At 50.8% G+C, this 21,729-nt stretch overlaps 1 protein-coding gene across 1 annotated transcript; it reads right to left on the bottom strand.

Annotated features, from left to right (window-relative positions):
* Positions 1-1,823: 1,823 nt before the first annotated feature.
* Positions 1,824-21,589, bottom strand: SLC60A1 (solute carrier family 60 member 1). The gene is made up of 10 exons (XM_086861635.1): positions 21,269-21,589; positions 15,517-15,715; positions 14,689-14,928; positions 10,440-10,608; positions 8,407-8,522; positions 7,556-7,729; positions 5,494-5,641; positions 4,883-4,953; positions 3,984-4,104; positions 1,824-2,960 (listed from the first exon to the last, which is right to left on the bottom strand). Exons 1-10 carry the CDS (start codon positions 21,496-21,498, stop codon positions 2,896-2,898), a joined length of 1,533 nt encoding a protein of 510 aa, XP_086717761.1. The 5' UTR covers positions 21,499-21,589; the 3' UTR covers positions 1,824-2,895.
* Positions 21,590-21,729: the final 140 nt, after the last annotated feature.

Genomic DNA, 21,729 nt, shown 5'->3' with positions numbered 1-21,729 from the left:
TAAATCATCCTGAAAATTCAAAGTCTGAGCAACTGGATTAGGGCAGGGATGGAGTTTTTGAGCACATTTCAGGTTTGAATACGATTGGGAGGTAAAGTTTTTTTTAAGATGCTAAAACTTCCTTTGCACTGTCCTGACACTTCAAAGTGACAAATGCTGCTTTGGCAGTGGCTCTTTGGGAATTGTTATTCAAACATCATGAAGGTCTTTCCTGAGAAATCAGGTGACTTTTTTCTATTGCTTCGATTTTTTTGTGCAAAAAAAAAAAAGAAAAAAAAAAAAAAAAAGAAATAAAAATAAAAATCAATGTATTGCAATCTTTTTTTTTTTAAAAAAAAATGGGGTGGGAATAGTTAAAAAAAACTATTTTATGTAAGAACTGACAGAGGGATTTTGCTTTGTATAATGCAAGCTGGCTTTAAAAAAAAAAAAAAAGCATTGTAGCAAATTATTCAAGTCAATCATATGTTAATAGTTATGTGCAACCAGACATGCAAAACAATTGTATTTTTTTAAATAAATATTTTTAACAAAGTTTCTGCTCATTTGGCTGAGTCTTTTTTTCTTTCAGTAGAGAAAATAGAAAGTTACAGCTGCAGGGGATGTGATAAGGAGGGAATTCTTAAGACCTTGAGGTAAATTGTATTTTAAAGTTTTTTTTTTACTAAATCAGGTGCTATTCTGGTGAAAATTTCCTTAAAATAGGATTTATTTTTGTTTCCAAGTAGCCAAAATGGAGATTGGAATTACCAAACCCAAGAATTGTGATGGTGGGTTTTAACTGAGAATCAGCTGAGCTGTGTTTTAACCAAACCTGCCAGGCCAGAAGGAGGGATGGTTTAAAAGCTGCCAGCCCTGCTGTGACACAAATTGAGGAGATTTCTTCCCAAATCTGCTCCCTCCTGGAAGTGTTTGGTGCTCATTTCCTCCGAGCAGGGCCCAGAGATGTTCTCATGGTGGGAGGGGCTGGAGGAAGCACAGATTGAGGGTTTTTATTTGCATTCCCTGTTTTATTCCGGGTGATTTGTTGCAGGCAGGGCCAGGAGAGGAAGAGTGGCATCCTGTGGAGCTGGAGGAGAATTACAGAACTGGGATCTCTGCTGGGCTTGGAATCAAATCCCAGAAAGGTTTGGGGTGGCAGGAGCTTAAAAATCTCATTCCATAGGCAGGGATACCTCCCCCTGCCCCAGGGTGCTCCAGCCTAGCCTGGAATTCAGTTTAGTTTCATTTTAGGCTTACAGAATAGATTCCAACTGAGGGATTTGGGGCAGGAGGACATCCCTGAAATCCAGGGATGAGCTAAATCCGGAATTCAGCTGGGTTGGCTTGATCCAAACTCGCCTGAAGGGAGGAAAACGGCAATTCAACAGCTCCAGGCTCTTTTCTACAGGAGTTTGTGGGGATATTTTATGGCAGGGAAGAGCTGCTGCTGGGAAAAATGGGAAATTTCCCAGAGAATCCGTGGCTGTTCCATCCCTGGAAGTGTCCAAGGCCAGGCTGGAGAAACCTGGGGCAGTGGGAGGTGTCCCTGGCCATGGCAGGATGGGATTTAAGGTCCCTCCCAACCCAAACCATTCCACAATTCTTCAAATGCCCAAACCAGTTTAATTAAAAAAAAAAATTAAAATAAAAAAATTAATGTAAAAAAATCAATTAAAAATTAATAAAAAATTTAATTAAAAAATAATTAAAATTTAATTTTAAAATTTTAATTTTAAAAATTAATTAAAGAAAATTTAATTTAAAAAAATTAGATTCAGCCTGAGTTTAAAAAACCTAAGAAATGGAGGGTGTCAGAATGAGTCCAGCCAGCAATCAATCAATTAGCAATCAATCACCTTTAATTAAACACTGCTTTATATACACACGTACATATGTACATCACATACAGCAGTTGAAGCGAGGAGTTAAATCCACAGCCACTCCCGGCAGGAGGAGCTGGATGGAGCCTGGACATTCCTGAAAAATCCAGTCCTTTCCATGGCTGGGACATGCGTGGGCTGTGGGAGTACCTTACACAAGGCACCTGGATGAGGAGATTGCACAGGTGAAGCAGCTGGAGCTTGGCTCCCAAAATAAAAATAAATCCTTTCTCTCTTGGAGCTTGGCTGGGAAACTGGGAATAAAAACCAGCCTTAAAAAAAAATACAATAAGACATCGCAGCTGGAGCAGCTCGAGGAGTGACTTAAAGCAAAACAAACCAGCACAGCTCATTCTTGACTTAAAAAAAATAAGAGAAACCACCCCCCTGCCCTGAAAAAAAAATAGAAAAGTAAATGATTACTTAAATCATTTAAGAGGCCTGAGCATGCTGAGTAAGACACTGTTTAGAGTGTGGAATATACAGAAATGAAGTGTGCAAATAAAGACAGGCCCTGCTACCTGTGTGCACCTGGAGGGGCTCTGCCACTGTGGAATTTCTCCCCCTTTGGAAGGATCAAGGGAGGCGACACTGACTCGAGTCACAAAAATGAATTAAAACCCAGATTTGTGCTGTAAATTCAAGGGGGGTCCTGTGCAGCACAGGCCAGAAATAAAATCTATTCAATGCAGTGACCAAGCCAGGAGACATTCAGTCTTGGATGAGGAGCAGAGAGCAGCTTTTCCTTCCCACTCTCTGTCCTGAGCAGGTAAAAAATAAAGTTCATTTGTAGGAGGAACTGCTGTGCAAACATCCCTGCTTTTAGTCCTGGCACTTCCCAGGATTTTTTGGCACAACCCCGTGCTCAGCTCGACGTTTTGGGCTTGATTTCCTCGATTCTGCCTTACCCCACCTGCTGTGCTTTTGATTGCAGAGAACTTGCATGATTCAGTTCATTAAATGTGAAATCACCCTTGGGAGTTAATGCTTAATTAGGGGTGGGTTTATTGCTTGTGCAGAGCTGGGCCCTCCCTCAGCGCTGGTACTGCCCCGTGTCCTCGGGCACTGCTGCTTTGTCAGGGGAGGCCTCGTCCAGCTCTGCAAAAGATTCATTCAATATTTCAGGTTAATTTGATATTTCACCTCAATGGGCACTTTAATTGAGATTAAAGGGGTTTGATGTGAGGTTTTTCCCCTCAGGAATGTTGTTATTCCATCCCCCCCCCTCACCACATCCTCTCCTCCTCACCAGCCCTCAGCGCCACGTCCAGGCCTTCCCTGGGATGGGAGCTCCAAATTCCAGGGAACTTCCAATGTTTAACAGCCCTTTCCATGAGGAAATTCCTGCTGCTGTCCGAGCTGAGCCTCCCCTGGCCCAGCCTGAGGCCGTTCCCTCTCCTCCTGTCCCTGTTCCCTGGGATAACATCCCAAATCCCCCCCGGCTGTCCCCTCCTGGCAGGGACTTGTGCAGAGCCAGGAATTCCCCCTGAGCCTCCTTTTCTCCAGGCTGAGCCTTCCCAGCTCCCTCAGGATTCTCCAAACCCTTCTGAGCTCCCTCAGGATTCTCCAAACCCTTCCCAGCTCCCTCAGGATTCTCCAAACCCTTCCCAGCTCCCTCAGGATTCTCCAAACCCTTCCCAGTTCCTCAAACTGGGGCTCCAGAACCAGACCCAGCCCTGAGTTTTGACCCCACCAGTGCCCAGAGCAGCCCAAGCCACACCTGGATTTGGTTTTTTTTTCCCTGTCTCACTCTGCTCCTTTTGTATAAAAACAACCAGCAGCTCCAGACTGAGGTGATAACTAAAAATCCTTTATCAGTCAGGCTTTTTCCAAGAGCCTGACAGCTGCCCTTGGATGGCAGCCCTACTCATTCCCTGGATTTCAGCCAGGGAACAGCCCAGGGAAGCTGGTGCTGTCTGTGATTCCTGCTTTTTTCCCCTTCCTTCTCCAGCAGAAAAGAAAGCAAACCCCAAGCTGCGGCTGCCAAGGCTTTGTGGGCAAGACAAAGCAGGAAAAGGAGAGAGGAAGCAGCAGTAAAATAAACATTTCCTTGCATTCTGCTGGAACGCTCTGGAGCGAGGTTTGTGCTCCCATCCCAAAGCAGCATCAGGGCTCCCTTACCTGGGGAGGGCTTGGGGTACATCCTGTGGAAAAACACCAGCAGGGCGTAGAAGGTGAAGGCCAAGCATCCAAAGATCATCCCACACACCAGGAAACTGTAGCTGCCCCGATCGTGGATAATCTGGGATGGTGTTATAGATAGATTTTATATTGTTGGATTTTTGCAAATATTAAAATGAATGTTATGTGTGTAAGAATGAGGATTTTTTTGTTGTATTAATGTATTAATGTAGTTTTCTTTTGTTATTGATGAAATTTAGGAATAGTGGTATAATACATATATGTTAGGCTATGGCATAGAATTAAAATAAAATCTGTTTTTATTTGTATAAACCAAAGACTGAGGAAAAAAAAAAATAGCTGGAGAACTCCTGCATTTGTAAATATCTTATCCAGATGAAACCAGCAGTGACCAGAACTCTGGGGGGAGGAATTTATTGCATTTCTGGTATCAGGGAATGTAAATCTCAAGAAGATTGATCTCTTGGGAAGGGGGCAAGAGAAAACTGAACAGAAGAACACCAAAGATCCTAAGAAGAATGTATGAATATGGATGAGAGTGTATGAATATGTGTGAGAATTTATGGATATGTAGTAGGATTCTATTTTTAAGGGACAATCCTTTGTCAGTAAGGTGAATGCAGAGACACCTGGCTGTATTTGTATATTTTATTTTTTTCTCCTAATTGTTTTTTTTATTAAACTTTTAAATTCTATAAAAATCATGTGAACCTCGTTTTTCACAGATGGGAAATAAAGGGATCAAACACCAGTCAGATTCCTCCGGCATCATCAGGGAGGGCTTTGCTGGCGGATAAAGCTCAGGCAGTGCCCAGAACTGAGGTTCTGACTTGTAAATCCCAAGTTTATTTTGGGTTTTTATATTTTTGGCTACTCACCGAGCCCACCAGCAGCTGCAGCACCATCTCTCCAATGCCAGCTCCGGTCACCAGCACGGTTGTGGCACAGCCTGCAAGGGAAACAGGGTGGTGGCAGCAGAGGTGACACAGCCAGCAGGGCCACCCTGTGCTCCTCTAAAGCTTTTCCACCCCACAAAAGTCACAAATACTCAATGAATATTCCCACTTTGTGTTGGAAATGCCTCTGAAGTAGTGCAGAAAGGTGAAAGAGTCAAAAAAAATCAATTTCCTGTCACCTGTGTGTGCTGGCAGAGCTGATGTTGGCTCTTGCTGGAAAGGTTTTTGGTTTTGTGTCTCGTTTCCCTGGAGACAGAGGGATCCTGGAGGCTCTGGGGTTTCCAGCTCAGGTAATCTGGTGATGTTTTACACCTATTTCCCTCCAAAGCAGCGTTCCTGCCTCTCCCTGAGCTCCCCAAACCAGGAACCAAAGCTGCATCCCTGCCTGGCATCGTTACTCACCAGCAAAACAGAAAATTTGACATTTTTCTACAACAAATCTGCCTCCAGAAGCAAACCTGAACTTCCAGGCTTCCCCAAGGGAGGAGGGAAAGAGCTGAAAAAAGGGGATGGGATCCAAAAATGCAGCTCACCTTTGTACTGCAGGATGTCCTCGGTGTAGGCCAGCATGCTGGGGAAGGTGCTGCTGAGGAACAGCCCCAGGGATGCTGTGCCCACGAACAGGAAAACCACGCTGGAGGAGAAAATCAGCAGCAGCAGGAAGGTGATGAGGACCCCGACCTGTGAGCAGCACCCACAAAAATCAGTCAGAAAAATGCTTCTAGAAAAAGTCTAGAGTTTGTTTTTAATAGGATAAAAAATCCTAAAAAAACAATAATAATAATAATAATAATAATAATAATAATAATAATAATAATAATAATAATAATAATAATAATAATAATAATAATAATTTATTCATCCTATAATTTAATTTAAATAATTTAAAATATAATTTTAAATAGGATATAGTCTGGAAGAAAAAAATATGTTTGTTTTTAATAGGATATAAAATCCTAAAAATGTAATAATAATAATAATAATAATAATAATAATAACAATAATAATAATAACAATAATAATAACAATAATAATGAACATTAATATTAAAATAATAACTTAAATAGTTTATAATTTATTATCCTATAAATAAATATAAAAATAATTTTTTAAAAATAATTTATTCATCCTATAATTTAATTTAAATAATTTAAAATATAATTTTAAATAGGATATAGTCTGGAAGAAAAAAATATGTTTGTTTTTAATAGGATATAAAATCCTAAAATATAATAATAATAATAATAATATCATTATTAATAATAATAATAATCATTAATATTAAAATAATTTAAATAGTTTATAATTTATTATCCTATAAATAAATATAAAAATAATTTTTAAAAAATAATTTATTCATCCTATAATTTAATTTAAATAATTTAAAATAAAGTTTTAAATAGGATATAGTCTGGAAGAGAAAAAATATGTTTGTTTTTAATGGGATATAGTCTAGAAGAGAAAATATGCTGGAGAAAAAAAAATAAATCAATGTTTGAGAAACTGAAAGGCAGAAGAAAATCCATCTGGCTTTAAAAAATTTGCTAATTTTGGTAATTAAGGCTCAATTTCATTATGTAGAAAGTTAGAGTTTTATCTGAAAAAATATACTTTAAAATACAATAGTACCTTCAACAATATTCACATGTGTTAATTGCTGACAATTCTTTATTCTGCTGAGTAAGGCTGAAGTCACTCTCAATAATTACAGAATTAACTCTCAATAAAGACGCAGCCACAGAATTAAAGCCAAAGAGGCAACTGCATTTAAATCAAATTTCCCTCAATGGGAAATAACCAAAAGCTCTGGGAAATTCCCGAGTGATCCAGGGCAGAGTCAGCAGAGGGAGCTCTGATATTCCAGCTGCTTTTGTTTTAATTGCTCGGGCCCTGATTGCGCAAGTGCTGAATTTCAGGAGAAATTTGGATGCTAAAGGAGCCCAATTCGAGCTGGAATTTGTTTTGATGAGGCTGCAGTGACTCCAGGAGCTGCTCGCTCCTACAGCAGCTCCCAGCACTGCTCAGGGGCGGTGACAGCCAGGTGGATTTTTACTCAGAGCATCCCAAAATCTTCTCCCCACCCTGTTAGATGCGTGTAATGTGTTTAATTACCAAAATCCAGCCACCAGAATCACTCCTGGTTCCAAGGAAATTGGGAGCTGACTGCCTGCTCGTGCTTTTCCTCTCTGTAAGGAGGGATTGGGATCATCCCCTCCCTGTTTTCTGCACATCCTTGCACAGATCTTCCTTACACATCCCCAAAGGATTCCTGTCCCTTTCCCCAGGGGTTTTATTAACCTCAGCAACATTTTTCCTGCCTAAGCAGCGAATTTACAGCGATTCCTGCCTTCCCTTTCCCGTGGCTGTCCCAGGAATTCATTTCCCCGTGGATGAAGGAGGCACGGTGCAAGGTAAATAAAATTGGTGGATTTTTTAGTGCCAACCCTGCTTGGGTTGCTTTCCCAACCCTCACTGAGGAGCAGGCTCAGGAAATGGAGATTTAAATCTGGAGGGCACCTTGTCCACCCCAGCTGGAGCTGCAGCTCCAAACCCACCCACGGAAAGAGGGATGCAAGGGGTTAACCCCATCCTCACCACATTGATGAAGACCATGGTGGCTGGCTTCATCCTGTAGGACACGGGGATGGAGATGAGCCTGCCCAGGGTGATGAAGCCCCAGAAGAGGCTGGGCAGGTACCCGGCCACCTTGTGCACCACGGCCAGCGGCTCCTCCACGGCGTAGCTGTACACGAAGCCCGAGTACTCTCCCTGCAGGAAAAACCCCCCTGTGACATCCCCGTGGGGACTCCAGGCTCCTCTGTCCCTCAGTTATTCTGGAACAGCCCCTGAGGGTTTGCAGATCCACCAGCAGCAGGATGTGGGGTTTGGTCTGTGCTAAAAGGGCAAAGCTCCACAGGTGTTCCAGGGAAAAGCCCAGAGATCCACACTCCTTTTTGGGGTTTCACATTCCCCAAATAGAGTTCCACATTCCCCAGAGTTCCACATCCCCCAGAGTTCCACACTCCCCAAACAGAGTTCCACATTCCCCAGATTTCCACATCCCCCAGAGTTCCACACTCCCCAAACAGAGTTCCACATTCTCCAAATAGAGTTCCACATTCCCCTGAGTTCCACACTCCCCAAACAGAGTTCCACATTCCCAAACAGAGTTCCACACTCCTTTTTGGGGTTCCACACTCCCCAAACAGAGTTCCACTCTCCCAAACAGAGTTCCACATTCCCAAACAGAGTTCCACATTCCCAAACAGAGTTCCACACTCCCCAAACTTTGCTTTTAGAGCTCAGGTTTGATTATCCTTGGAGATGGAGAGCCTGGGATATCCCCGTACCTGTGTAACCCCTCTCACCATTAACCCCTCAGCCCCTGGTGGTGTCACAAGGGTTTGGAAGGCAAAAAATCCAGAGATTTGGGCAACTGCACTCACCACGATCCCGTCAGTCATGAAGAGAACCAGAGCCCCGGTGATGTGCACGGCGAAATAGGTGAAGGAAGCCCCTTGGAAATTTTTGCTTTGGCAGCAGTTGAACAAATCCTCGTGAGCTGGTGGAGAACAATGCAAAGCAAACTTGAGCAGAATGTCCCCCCGGGGCTGGGTGGCTCAGTGGGGTTTGGTTTGTGGGACAGATCCACAAACCTGTCCACAAAGCCATACCCAGGATCCTGAACGCCTGGCACTGCTGAGCTTGGGGAGCTCCACCTCACCCTCACCTTCCTCTGTGCTTCCAGAAGGAAATGGGAATGGGTATGGGATCTGGCCACAGACTGGATCCTGGATCTCCACAGGCCAAAATCCTGGCTCTCCTCACCCCAAAATCTTAGATCTCCACACCCTGAAATCCTGGCTCTTCACACCCTGAAATCCTGGATCTCCACAGCCCAAAATCCTGGATCTCCACAGCCTGAAATCCTGGATCTCCACACCCCAAAACCCTGGATCTCTACACCCCAAAACCTTGGCTCTCCACTCCCCAAAATCCTGGATCTCTACACCCCAAAACCTTGGCTCTCCACTCCCCAAAATCCTGGATCTCCACACCCTAAAATCCTGTCTCTCCACACCCCAAAACCCTGTCTCTCCACTCCCCAAAATCCTGGTTCCTCACACCCCAAACCCCTGGGCTCTCCTGCCACTTCTCTTCCTGCAGCTGCTCGTGCTCCTTTTCCCTTTTCATGGCTCCACACTTCTGGCCCTGCTGTGGCAATAAAAACTGGACCATGGCACCCCTGAATCCCCGAATCCCCAAATCCCTGAATCCCTGAATCCCTGAATCCCTGAATGCCCAAATCCCTGAATCCCTGAATCCCTGAATCCCCGAATCCCTGAATCCCCAAATCCCCGAATCCCTGAATCCCTGAATCCCCAAATCCCCGAATCCCTGAATCCCTGAATGCCCGAATCCCTGAATCCCTGAATCCCTGAATCCCCGAATCCCTGAATCCCTGAATGCCCGAATCCCTGAATCCCCGAATCCCTGAATCCCTGAATCCCCGAATCCCCGAATCCCTGAATCCCTGAATCTCTGAATGCCTGAATCCCCGTATCCCTGAATCCCCGAATCCCTGAATCCCTGAATGCCCGAATCCCTGAATCCCCGAATCCCTGAATCCCTGAATCCCTGAATCCCTGAATGCCTGAATCCCTGAATCCCTGGAGCTGCCCCACAGGAGAGCCGTGCCCAGGAGAGCTCCCATCCCTCGGATAACAGGTATTTCCACCCCTGGGGAAGGGGGACACACACCCCTGAGCCCTCCCACACCTCAACTCCCCCTCACCTTCAGGAGTTCCCTGAAATCCCCTTTTATTCCCCAGGGGCAAATCCATCTTTCCAGGAATAACACGGAACACTCCCACGGTCCCAAACCATATTTACTTCTGAGATTCACTGTTTACCCAAAGAATTGACTCTGACACGTCTCTCCTGGGTGGCAAAGAACAATGTCACCATTGTCCCCAAGGCAGGGTGCAGCCATGAGCAGGAGAGCAAAGTATTGCTGGATTTCACTTTTCCCCTCAAAAGAGGCAGGGGAAATTAATTATTTCTTATTTCTTTCCTATAAAAATCAGTGTCTGCAGTGCAATGACCGCTTTTAAACTGAAAAATCAGTAAGAAAAGTGACCCAAAACCAGGAGGGGATGAAGGGGCACAACTGCCCTGAAGTGTCCCTGAAGGGTTGGGGGGCCCAGGGTTGGCTTTAGGATGGCTCAGAGGAATATGGAATGGAGAAACACAGCCTGGAGACCTCATTGGGACTGGGATACCAATCTCTGCTCAAGATTCCATCTCATTTGAGGGCAACTGGGCACCACATGGATTGTTTGGGTATTCCTGGATTCCCTGTGCACACTTGGCGACGTTTCCTCCTCAGACAGCAGCGCTGCCTCTTTCCTTACACCCAGACACGCTCGAATTTGGCTTTTTCCCCCCAAAATCCATCAGGGAGGCACCTCCAGCTCACCTGCAGCTGTGTGGGGTCTCTGGGCAGCGGTGGAGAGCTCGTCCTTGTCCCCAGGCCGTGTCTCCAGGGCCAGCTCGTCAGCGGACAGCAGCGGGTGGCTGCTGCCGTTGAAGCAGGGCACCATCCTCTCCTTGTAGAGCAGGAAGAACACAGCGATGGGCACGGGCAGCTGGGGAGGGGACAGAGAGCTGGGTGAGCTCCTGGACATCCCAAAGCCACAGCCCAGCTCCCCTGCAGCAGCGTTTCCAGGCGCTGTCATCCGCAGGGGGGGTGCCTGAAGGGAATCCCGAGAGAAGGGAGAGATGGGACAAGGGGATGCTGAGGTGGGATGGGAGAGAGTGGGGGGTGAAAAGGGAGAAAACCGGGAGAAAAGTCTCCTGATGTGTTGGGGCACCCAGGGTCCAGCATTCACCTGGAGATGAGCACAGGGACCCCAGGACAAAGCTCCCAAAGCGCCACACCAGCCCTGCAAACCCCAAACCTTCTGCTGCAGCCCAAAGAACGAAACCCCAGCGGGAGCGCTTGGAGCTGGGGCCGGAATTCTGCGGGAAGGAAGAGGGAGCTGCTCCCAGCCCTGTCCCCAGCCATCAGCAGGGGTTGCTCAGCACCTCCTGAGAGAGGAGCCCGCGGTTCCCAGGCCAACAGGGACAGCCTGAGCAGAGCACAGAGGGACCAGCCACATCATCCAGGGATGCTCCATCCAGCACGATCCCACCACAATTCCCGCAATCCCACCCCGGGATCCATGGGGCAGCTGATCCCATGGGATGAGCAGCTCCCAGCTCACACCCACGACTCCGTGGTGCCTCCAATTCCACAGGGAATTGCTTTTTCTTTCCCCGGCGAGGAAACAGAGGGAAGCGAACGAAGCCCTCCCGTCTCCTCCCAGCACAACCCAGCGGTGTTTACACTGCAACCAACTGGGGGAGAAAGCCAGGAAATCCTAAGTGACAGCTCATTCCCTTGTTTTCTACATGTCTGGGAGCAAGTGTGAGCTCCAGCTCCAAATTTCCTGCCTTTTGTTGGCTCGTGGCATGATTTAAATGTATGGAGAACTCCCCCCCCCTCCCTCACACCCCGCCCCTCGTGCCTGAATTCGTTTATGAGGTCTGCATTGTTCTGGGAACAATGGGAATAGGAACAGTGAGTTCGGTCCCATGGAAGAAAAACGCATTTGCTTGATAGTTCTGATCCTTCCGGAGGTCAGGAGCAGATTTCATTCTTCTGAATTGCAGATTTAGCAAAAATATTCCACCCCCAGAGGGCCTGGCTGTGCAGATAACGGCCCTGGACACTCCCAGCCTCGAGGACAAGGCTGCAGTTTGGGATTCCCCAAGTCCCAATTCCACTGTGGGTTATCCCTTTGGGATTCCCCAATTCCCAGTCCCACTCTGGGTCATCCCTTTGGGATTCCCCAATTCCCAGTCCCACTCTGGGTCATCCCTGGTTCCCAGTTTGGGATTCCCCAATTCCACTGTGGGTTATTCCTGAGCCCCAGTTTGGGATTCCCCAATTCCCAGCCCCACTCTGGGTTATCCCTGGGCCCCAGTTTGGGATTCCCCAATTCCCAGCCCCACTCTGGGTTATCCCTGGGCCCCAGTTTGGGATTCCCCAATTTCCAGTCCCACTCTGGGTTATCCCTGCTCTCCACACCAGGCTGGGACACTTCCAGCAGGTCCCACCCCTGGCTGTGGCCCCACGCTGGATCCCCCATCCCACCCCTGACCATCCCTCCTGCTGCCAGATTTTGGTGCCACAACCATTTTCTCCCAGAATTCCTTCTCAGGATATTTTTGCTGCTTTTTGGGGTTTTTTTTCTGGGTTATTTTGGCAGGAAGATTTCCTTTCCCCAAGGGAAAAAAGGGAACCAGAGCATCATCCCCCACCAGGAGCCCCCAATTCCCTTCACCCAGTGCTCCAGCTCCACTTCCCAAATTCCCAGAGCTGCTCCCTCCCCTCTCCTGGCAGCTTTTATCCATCCTCAAAAACTCAGCGAGTTGCTGCATCCCCCAGCTCAGCGTGGGGATATTCCAGCTCCTTCCTTCCCTCCCGCTGCTATTTCAGTCTGTTCCCCCCAGGAATCCGGGATTATTCCCTGCCATTGTATCCCAGGCTGCTGTGGAGCACAATGGAGTGTCCCACACTTCCCCTGGGACAGCACCTTCCGGACAAACACATCCCTCTCCAAGGAACATTCCCCTGATTTCCAGCCCCTTGCAACGGGCTGGGTGATGAAATTTCCGTTCTGTGGGAGAACTGAAATTTAAAATATGGGGGTTTCGTTCCAAAATCGGGATGAAAAGGCATAAAAATTTTTCTCTTCGAGTGAAAGATTTTGGCTGGGAGCGATCCAAGCGCTTTGTTTTGATTATGCTGAGCTGCTTCATTTTCCCAAAGCAAACCCGTTTTGCTTCAAAAACATCGGCACAACTCCGCTGTCAGCTCTGCACAGAGCACTTGTGCCAGAGTCAGATTGAGACATTTCCACTCTAAACAAAAGCAAGAGCTCGAAATGAATCATTTCAGCTCGTGCCTTGTCAGAATCCACACAAAAAACGGGATGGAAATGTGGGATTTGGCCATTTTATAACCGAGCTGCTGCTCCTGGTTTCCATTTCTGTTGTTAACTCTTTTCACCCACATCCCCTAGGGGTTTAACAACCCTTTCCCATCATTTTTCCTCGGCTGTTCCCACCTTGAGGAGGGTCAGAGTTTGGAGCTGAGCATCTCCAGTGGGCTGGGGTGGTTTGAACACGGAATAAAATCAGTTCCCTCCCCAAGGATTTGGGAAAAGCAATCACAGCTTGGCTCGGGAGCTGAGCACACACAACTCCCCACTCTGTTATTTAACCCTTATCCCAAAATCAGTCTCCCAGCCTCCTTTCCACATTCCTGGTGTTCCTCCACAGCCTGGGAATTCTGTATTCCACCCACCCTCCCGTGCATGCAGCACTTGAGCGCGTCCTGATGCAGAAACTCAGCTCAAACCCACAGCCTGCCCCAAAAATACCCACAGGATACTGCTGGGGACAGAGACGGGGCTGGAAATTCCCACTGGAGCTCCCAAAATCAGGCACAACATCGGGTTCAGAGCAGGTGTTAAACTCTGCTTCCAAAATAAATCGGTTTGCTGGCTCTGGAGTAATTAAAAGCACATTTCCCGTGGCACAGGCAGAGCTGGAGGTAATTAAAGCTGCCTCTCCTCCCAGGCTGGGCCTTTTTTTGGGTAACTCTGCCCAGAAAGTCATCCCAGCACCTGCCTGAGCTCCTCCCACAGGGAGCTGGGAGGGCCTGAAAACCCCTGGGTGGGGGAAAATAATAATAGTAGTAGTAATAATATAAAAAAATAAATAATTAAATAATTAAATAATTAAATAATAAAAAATTTTAAATAAAAAAATTAATAATAAATAATGATAATGATAATGATAATGATCATGATCATGATCATGATAATGATCATGATAATGATGATAATAATGATGATAATAATAATAATAATAACAATAACAATAATAATAACAATAATAATAATAATAATAATAATAATAATAATAATAATAATAATAATAATAATAATAATAATAATAATAATAATAATAGAATGGTGAGAGCCCAGGAAAAGGAAGCACAGCTCCCTTTGCCCGCTGCTGGGGGCAAACCTGGGGCTGCTTTGGTGGCCAAGGACAGGAGCAGGGAAACAATCACATCCTCTGGCTCTGAGAGCTGAATTCCAGAGGGAAGGAATCCTCTGGATCTGCCCAGATCCTGCCGGACAGGATCACCCTGAGGAGCCCCTCAGGTGGGCAAAAGGAACACCAGATCCCTCATCTCCCCCTCAGAGGAAGGACTTTTACATCTTGCTTTGACCTCCAGGGAAAATAATAAATGGAGAGAGGCCCGGATCACTTCTTTCCTGGGAATATCCCTGCGAATCCCCTCTGTGTGGCCATCCCTGCGCTGCCAACTGAGCACGAAGGAAAAATTCCGGATCTGAGCGGGGTTTGCTGCTCCAGCTCCTGCCCAGGAGGTGCTGGAGGCACCAAACCTCTCCCAGAGAGCTCAGACAAATCCCAGAATCACTCCCAGCAGTGAAGTGCCTTGATAAAAACAGGATTTGGCACCAAACAAACCTTTCACGTGCGCCATGAGCCACCACAGCCATCCCTGCTGTGCTCCCATTCCCAGAACCCCCCAAACCGCGGAGCGGGGATGTTCCCGGCGGGACATTCCCGGCTGCAGCGCTTACGTTGATGAGGGCCATGATCCAGAAGGCGTAGGACACCCGTGTCACCACCAGGCCCTTCATGGGCAGGTCGAAGTGGGACAGGTTGCCGGGGTGGTGCGGCAGCAGGGACTTGCGGATGTGCGGGAGGTTGCTGGAGGCGTTGGCCGTGCCGTTGGACAGGATGCAGTTGGTGTCCGACAGGAAGGGGTCGGCGATCAGGGGGCTCAGCAGAGCCCCGAAGCCCACGAAGAAGTGCAGGGCCTGCAAGAGGTGAGGCGGTGGAGCGGGAGGGTGGCAGAGCCGCCGGCGCCTCCTCCTCGGAATCGCACAATTAATTCAGTCCCAAAAGAGTTTTGAGGTCATTGAGTGCAATCTTGTCACCGGACCTGAGTGTCACTGTCCTCAAACACCTCCAGGGATGGGGCCTCCACCATCCCAATGCCCAACCAACCTTCCTGGATGGAAATTCCTCCTAAAGTCCATCCTAAACCTTCCTGGATGGAAATTCCTCCTAAAGTCCATCCTAAACCTTCCTGGATGGAAATTCCTCCTAAAGTCCATCCTAAACCTTCCTGGATGGAAATTCCTCCTAAAGTCCATCCTAAACCTTCCTGGCAGGAAATTCCTCCTAAAGTCCATCCTAAACCTTCCTGGATGGAAATTCATCCTAAAATTCATCCTAAACCTTCCTGGGGGATGAGGGCCCCGCAGTGCCACAGCCAGGCTTTCCTCAAACACCTCCAGGGATGGGGTCTCCACCATCCCGATGCCCAACCAACCTTCCTGGATGGAAATTCCTCCTAAAATCCATCCTAAACCTTCCCGGGGGGATGAGGACCCCGCTCTCACCTGCAGGAAGATGGCAGAGTCCTTCTGGTAGATCTTGACCAGCTGCATGTTGGAGATGGTGTCGATGCAGCCCATGGCCAGCCCGGCCACAGCCATGACCACGGCCAGCACCACCACGTTGTGGCACAGCGGGATGATGGCAAACACCAGCGAGATGGCCAGGGACGAGGCAAACAGGGCCAGCAGGGACTGGGCCAGCCTGGGGAGGGGAAAGGCAGCACAGAATCAGCGCCACCAGCAGAGGAGCGGCCTCGCCACCCTCACCTCCTGTTCCAAACCCCGGGAATTGCAGCTCCAGCTCCGGCAGCCGCGGTTTCTCCGCTGAGGGAGATGCTCCACACACCACAGCCCGGTGTCACCCTGCCCGCGGCGCTGCTCCTCCTGCCTGGAGGGTGATGCCTCCAAGAGGCAGATTTCCCACCCAGCTCTTGAGGAGAAGCACAACCATCCCTCCAAACCCGTGCTGGAGGTGGGATAACAACCTGGCCTTTCTGTGGGGGCGCAGAAAGGGACGTGGGGCTCTGCAGGTGAGGCCACATCCCGATTTTTGAGCAGCTCCAGGGCGTTTCTCCTGCTCACAGCAGAGCTGCTGGAAATCCCAGAGCTGCCTGGAGGTGCTGACCTGCTCCCAGGGAAGTCTCTGCACCTCCCTCCACGTGCTCTGTGCCCCGGGAAGGGAAGGGAAGGGAAGGGAAGGGAAGGGAAGGGAAGGGAAGGGAAGGGAAGGGAAGGGAAGGGAAGGGAAGGGAAGGGAAGGGAAGGGAAGGGAAGGGAAGGGAAGGGAAGGGAAGGGAAGGGAAGGGAAGGGAAGGGAAGGGAAGGGAAGGGAAGGGAAGGGAAGGGAAGGGAAGGGAAGGGAAGGGAAGGGAAGGGAAGGGATGGCACCAGCAGGTCCCTGTCATGGGGTGGTGGCACTTGGTGATCAGCACTGACTGGGGGATGTGGGTCTGAGCAGTGCTCAGGGACACTCCCAGCCAGGAAAAGCATCCCTGCCCCACTGCCCCAGCCAGGCTGGAGAAAGGACTGAGGAGGAGGAGGAGGAGGATGCAGGACAGCCTGGACATGGCTCTGTCACTGCCCCCTGATCCTGTCACTGCCCATGGCCCTGGCACTGCCCTCAGCCAACTGCAGCCCCACAGTGACCTGGCCCTCCATGTCCTGCTTGCTGCACCCACTGGAGCAAACAGGCCAAGGGCAGCCCCTCCTGCATCCCTCCTGCACCCCTTCTGCATCCCCTGCATCCCTCCTGCACCCTTCCTGCATCCCTCCTGCACCCCTCCTGCATCCCTCCTGCATCCCTCCTGCACCCCTCTGCTCCCTCCTGCACCCCTCCTGCACCTCTCCTGCACCCCTCCTGCACCTCTCCTGCATCCCTCCTGCACCCCTCCTGCACCCCTCCTGCACCCCTCCTGCACCCCTCCTGCATCCCCTGCATCCCTCCTGCATCCCTCCTGCACCCCCTGCACCCCTCCTGCACCCCTCCTGCACCTCTCCTGCATCCCTCCTGCATCCCTCCTGCACCCCCTGCACCCCTCCTGCACCCCTCCTGCACCCCTCCTGCACCCCTCCTGCACCTCTCCTGCACCCCTCCTGCACCTCTCCTGCATCCCCTGCACCTCTCCTGCACCCCCTGCACCCCTCCTGCATCCCCTGCACCCCTCCTGCACCCCTCCTGCATCCCTCCTGCACCCCTCGGTGCTCCTGGCCGTGCCAGGGCCCCGCGGTGCCCAGGGCAGGGCAGGGCAGGAGCAGACAATATTTTGCAGAGCGGTGACTCCTGATGGTCCTCTGACAGCAGAGCCGTGGGATTTCTGGGGGAGGGAAGGAGGGAGGGAGCCGGGCGAGATGTGCACAGTCACGGCAGGAAAAGCGCCTGGCAAATGAGAGAGGAGCAGCTCCGAGCCGGGAGAGCCGAGGCTGCTCCCTCCAGGGCGGGGAGAGAGGCAGAAGCACCAGCAGCTGCTGAATCCGAGGCCGGGAGCGATGGGAAAACCTCAGGGAGCGTTCCCAAAACGCCTCCTCTGCACAGCTCCCCGCCTGGCTGGGCAGCAGGTTCATCACCAGAGCCAAACACGGCTTGGGGGGGATGTTGTGTGTTTAATGAGCACTAAAAATGTCACCCCGGATAACAATTCCTGCCTCCAGCCGTGGGTTAATGACACAGTTGTACCCTCTGGAAATGCCACCAGCCCGGGGTGGCACCAGCCCTGCTGGCCCTGGCACGAGGGGGGACCGAGGAATTGCTGCTGCCAGTGCCAGGCCCCAGGTGGGGTTGGGGGGCCCTGAATGATTTCCTGAGACACAAAACCCTCGGCAAGCTCCCCAAACCCCGTGAATTCAGCGTGTCCTGATGGTGCCAGACCCCTCCAAAGGGCTGGAGAAGCAGCCCTGATGTCACAGCCTGCTCTCTGTGTCCCCAGCACGGCTCTGCTCCAGCAGGGTGTGAAACCAGCCTCACAACGCCCCAGATTTCATTTTGGGAGCACCCAGAGCATTTCCTGAGCCCATCACGAGCCCGTGAGAGGTTTGGGCTGATCCATAGGGTCAGGATGGGCAATTCCACAGCCAATCCCAGCCAGCAGAACTTCCCCTCTCCCTCGCCCAGGGATTCAGGAGCCCCCAGCTCGGTGTTCCCCAGGCTGCAGCAGGATTTCTTCAGCTCCCAGCACAGGTTTGTGGGGTTTTTTTTTTTTCCCCCCCACCTCAGGGAGCCTTTTCCCAAATCTCTCACATCAAGGAGGAAAATGATAATCAGGCCAAGTCAGACTTGCAAAGCTGATCATTAAAAACCCAAAGGCCCGAGGGGACAAGGTGAGGACGTGGAGGAGGCGAGGATTCTCCCACAGCAGCCTCCAGATCCCCTGGTCTCCTGCAGGGAGCTGGAGTTTTGTGTCCCCGAGGAGCTCATCCTGCGCTGCTCTCTGAGCAACAAGAGGCAGCAGTGACAAGTGAAGTGTCCTGAGAGCCCCAGAAAGCTCCAGGAGTCGGGAATTTGGGGTCAGGGACAGAACAGAGCCGTCGCTGGGAGCTGGTGACAGGAGAATAAAAGGGTCCCATCTCCTCAGCCCTGCAGGAATGGGGTGGATCAAGCTGGGAGGAGCCCGCCCAGCACAGCTCCAGTTTGCCCAGTGCCCTCCTCACCTCTGCCCACACCACTGGCATCACCCCCAAACCCTGCCAACAGAAGCAGGTTTTCAAAAAGACACAAAAATGCTGTTTTGGAATTAAAAAAATCCCAACACCAATCTGGGGCACCCTGGTGGATGTCAGGTTCTGTCAGGATGTTAATTTCACAATTCGAGTCTGAAATGCAGCAAAATGGGGAAGGAAAGTGAAATGCGGGTGGACAGAGCTCCCCCCTGGAGCTGGCAGCGCCAGGAGTGGGAATTTCCCCAAAATTTCACCTCCCCTTCACGTATCCGAGCCCAGGCTGGTCCTCCCAGCACTCCCATCCCATCGGGGGCTCCTGGGAATATTTTCCAGGTGATTCCAGGCAAGAGGAGTCCTCAGGGCTCGCTGTGCTCCTGGAGCCCCCCCAGCAGCACCAGGGGCTCAGGGGGGCTCAAACCCCGAGCCCAGAGATACAAAACCCCCCTGGAAAAGCTGCATATCCTGGGAAATGTCACCCAGGGAGCGTCACCGGGGAGCAGCAGCCTGAGGCCAACCTCAAACCACATTTCCTGGGGGGCTGCACCCCCAAAATCCCAGGGAAGGGACCCACAGCAATCCCAGGGCTCGGGGCAGAGCAGCAGATTTGTTCCTCCATCCCCCGGAGAGCCTGGCAGGATCAAACTTCATCTTTCCTTCAAATCTCGCACAAGAGGGAATTTTGGAGCTGAAGGGACAGACCAGCACTAAAATCCCTCCTCCCAGTGCTCCAGGAGCAGGGAGCAGCACCTGGGGGACAGGAGAACCTGGATTTAGGTGCCACCACCCATTCCTGCCCCCTCACGAGTCACCCAGACCGATTTAATCCAAAGGAAGCAGCAAAATCTGCGTCCCTCAAGGCACCAGAAATCCCACTCAGCCCTCAGCCAGGCTCCAGGGATGCTCCACAGCAGCTTTCCATCTCCTAACTGGGAAAGATGACCTGGCCACTGCTCCTCCCTGCCTGGCACCGAGGCCCCGAGGGCGGCGTAATTTGATTTATAAAGCCTTGGCAGGACAGCTCAATCCATCCATCCCTGAAGAAGGGATTGTACCGGAGCTCCTGGAGCCTGAACAATTATTATTCCCACACATTTGGAGGCTGCAGGGCTCTGAGTAACACCCCCACAACACTCACAGGCTCCAAATATCCCAAATATTCCCTCCTGCCTGCCTGGCAGGGCTGTCAGTCCCCAGTGGGGCTCACAGGCACTCCACAAATCCCTTTTCCTCCAAAATCCCAAACCCTGGCATCACAACCAGCACCGAACACGCTTTTCACCCCTCAAAGAGCAGAATTAAAAGTTCGGGAACCTCCAAGCACAAAACCCCCCCCGATGGATTTGGCGGAGCTTTGGGAAGGAGCCGACAGCAGGAATCCTGCATTTTCCTTCCCCGCTCCTCCAAACATATGCGAGGCAGCCCCGGGGGCTGGCAGAGGCTCTGCTGCTGAGCCAGCACTGGCGGAGAGGTGGCAGAGCCGCAGCGAGGTCCCCACGAGCTGTCCCCAATCCCCCCGAGCCCCTCTCGCCCCCTCCTCCCCGGCCACAGCTCCGGAGATCCAGCACCTTTCTCCAGGGCTGCCCTCAGCTCGCAAATGTTCAACAGCTTTAAAGGAGGTTTTTAAAGGATTCCTGGGGAGTTGTGGCGTCCCCAGCCCAGCCCCACTCGCGGTGCGTGGATGTCACACACACACACACCCCGAGCTGGCACGTTACATCACCGCCCCGTAAATCATCAGCTGATCCCCGGAGCTGTCACCCAGCCCCAAATCAAACGCCTCCCTGGCAATCCTCAGCCTCCAGCCAGCGTGGATTATTTATTAACAACACATCCTGGACACGGGGCTGGCTGAGAATCCCTGCTCGGGGCTCTCAAGGTCCCTGCTGACCCCCCCAGCCCCCGGCCCGGTGTCCCCCCACCCCAGCCAGACCACGAGGACCGCTCGCATCCCTGCACGTGTTCTCCCAAACTCCTGCAAAACGCGGCTCTGCCACCATTGCCGACGCCGAGGTTATTAAAACACGCTTCCAAAAATAATTTTTTTTGGCGATAAGCAACCAAGGTTGATGGAAAAAAAAATAAAAAAAATAAAAAAATAAATAAATAAAATAATAAAATAATAAAATAATAAAGATAATAAAATTACTAAAAATAATAATAATAAAAATAAAATATAATATAATATTATAATAATAATAATAATAATAATAATAATAATAATAATAATAATAATAATAATAATAATAATAATAATAATAATAATAATAATAATAATAATATTTTTAAAAACCCTCTCGGGAAGTTCTGGCTGGAACTTCACGCTGAGGCTGTCGCTGCGCGGGGCTCCAGGGAGCGGAGACTCCTCTCCAAGGGGATGGAGCCGCACCGGGAGCGGAGCTGCGGCTGCCGGGGGGAGCGGAGACCCCTCCCCTCCCCTCCCGAGAGAGCTGCGGACCCTCCGCGACGCCCCCCGAGCTCGATTCCACTCGGGAACGCTTTTTCCCCACGCGGCATCCCCGGCTCGGCCCCGCAGCCCCGGGAAGGGGCGGCCGGGCTCGGGGAGGGGGGTCTGGGGGGAGCGCTGAGTTTGCCGGGCTCTTACGTCCTCTTGAAGACCCCTCCGAGGCAGCTGCCGAGCAGGAGGCAGAACTGCTGCGAGAAGAAGACCCAGGTGATCTGCGAGAGCGAGCTCTGGGTCTGGCAGCGCAGGTCCAGCAGCGTGGGCCCCAGGAAGGCGATGCAGAGGCCGAAGCTGAAGAAGACGCTCCAGTAGGTGAGGGTGGGCTGCAGGTTCCTCCGGAACCGCGCCGACACCCGCTCGTCCCACCACATGGTGCGCGGTGCTGGCGGCGGCGCGGGGCGGCCCCGCTGCTGGAGCTCCGGCGCTGGGCTCCGGCCCCGCCGCCGCCCCGCTGCCGTGCCCGGCCCCGCTCCTCCTTTGCGGGATGTGGCTCCCGATCCCGCCGCGCCGGGAGCTGGCTCCGCCTCCGGGGCCGGGCGGAGCGGGGCCCCGCTCCATCCCCGCCGCCCCCGGAGCCGCCCCGCCGGAGATCGGCGCATCTC

This window comes from Cyanistes caeruleus, chromosome 24 (genome assembly GCF_971803275.1).
Source record: "Cyanistes caeruleus chromosome 24, bCyaCae1.hap1.1, whole genome shotgun sequence".
NCBI classification, from domain to species: Eukaryota; Metazoa; Chordata; class Aves; order Passeriformes; family Paridae; genus Cyanistes; species Cyanistes caeruleus.
The sequence above is the reverse complement of the archived record's forward strand: the minus strand, read 5'-3'. Positions and strand labels throughout refer to the sequence as shown.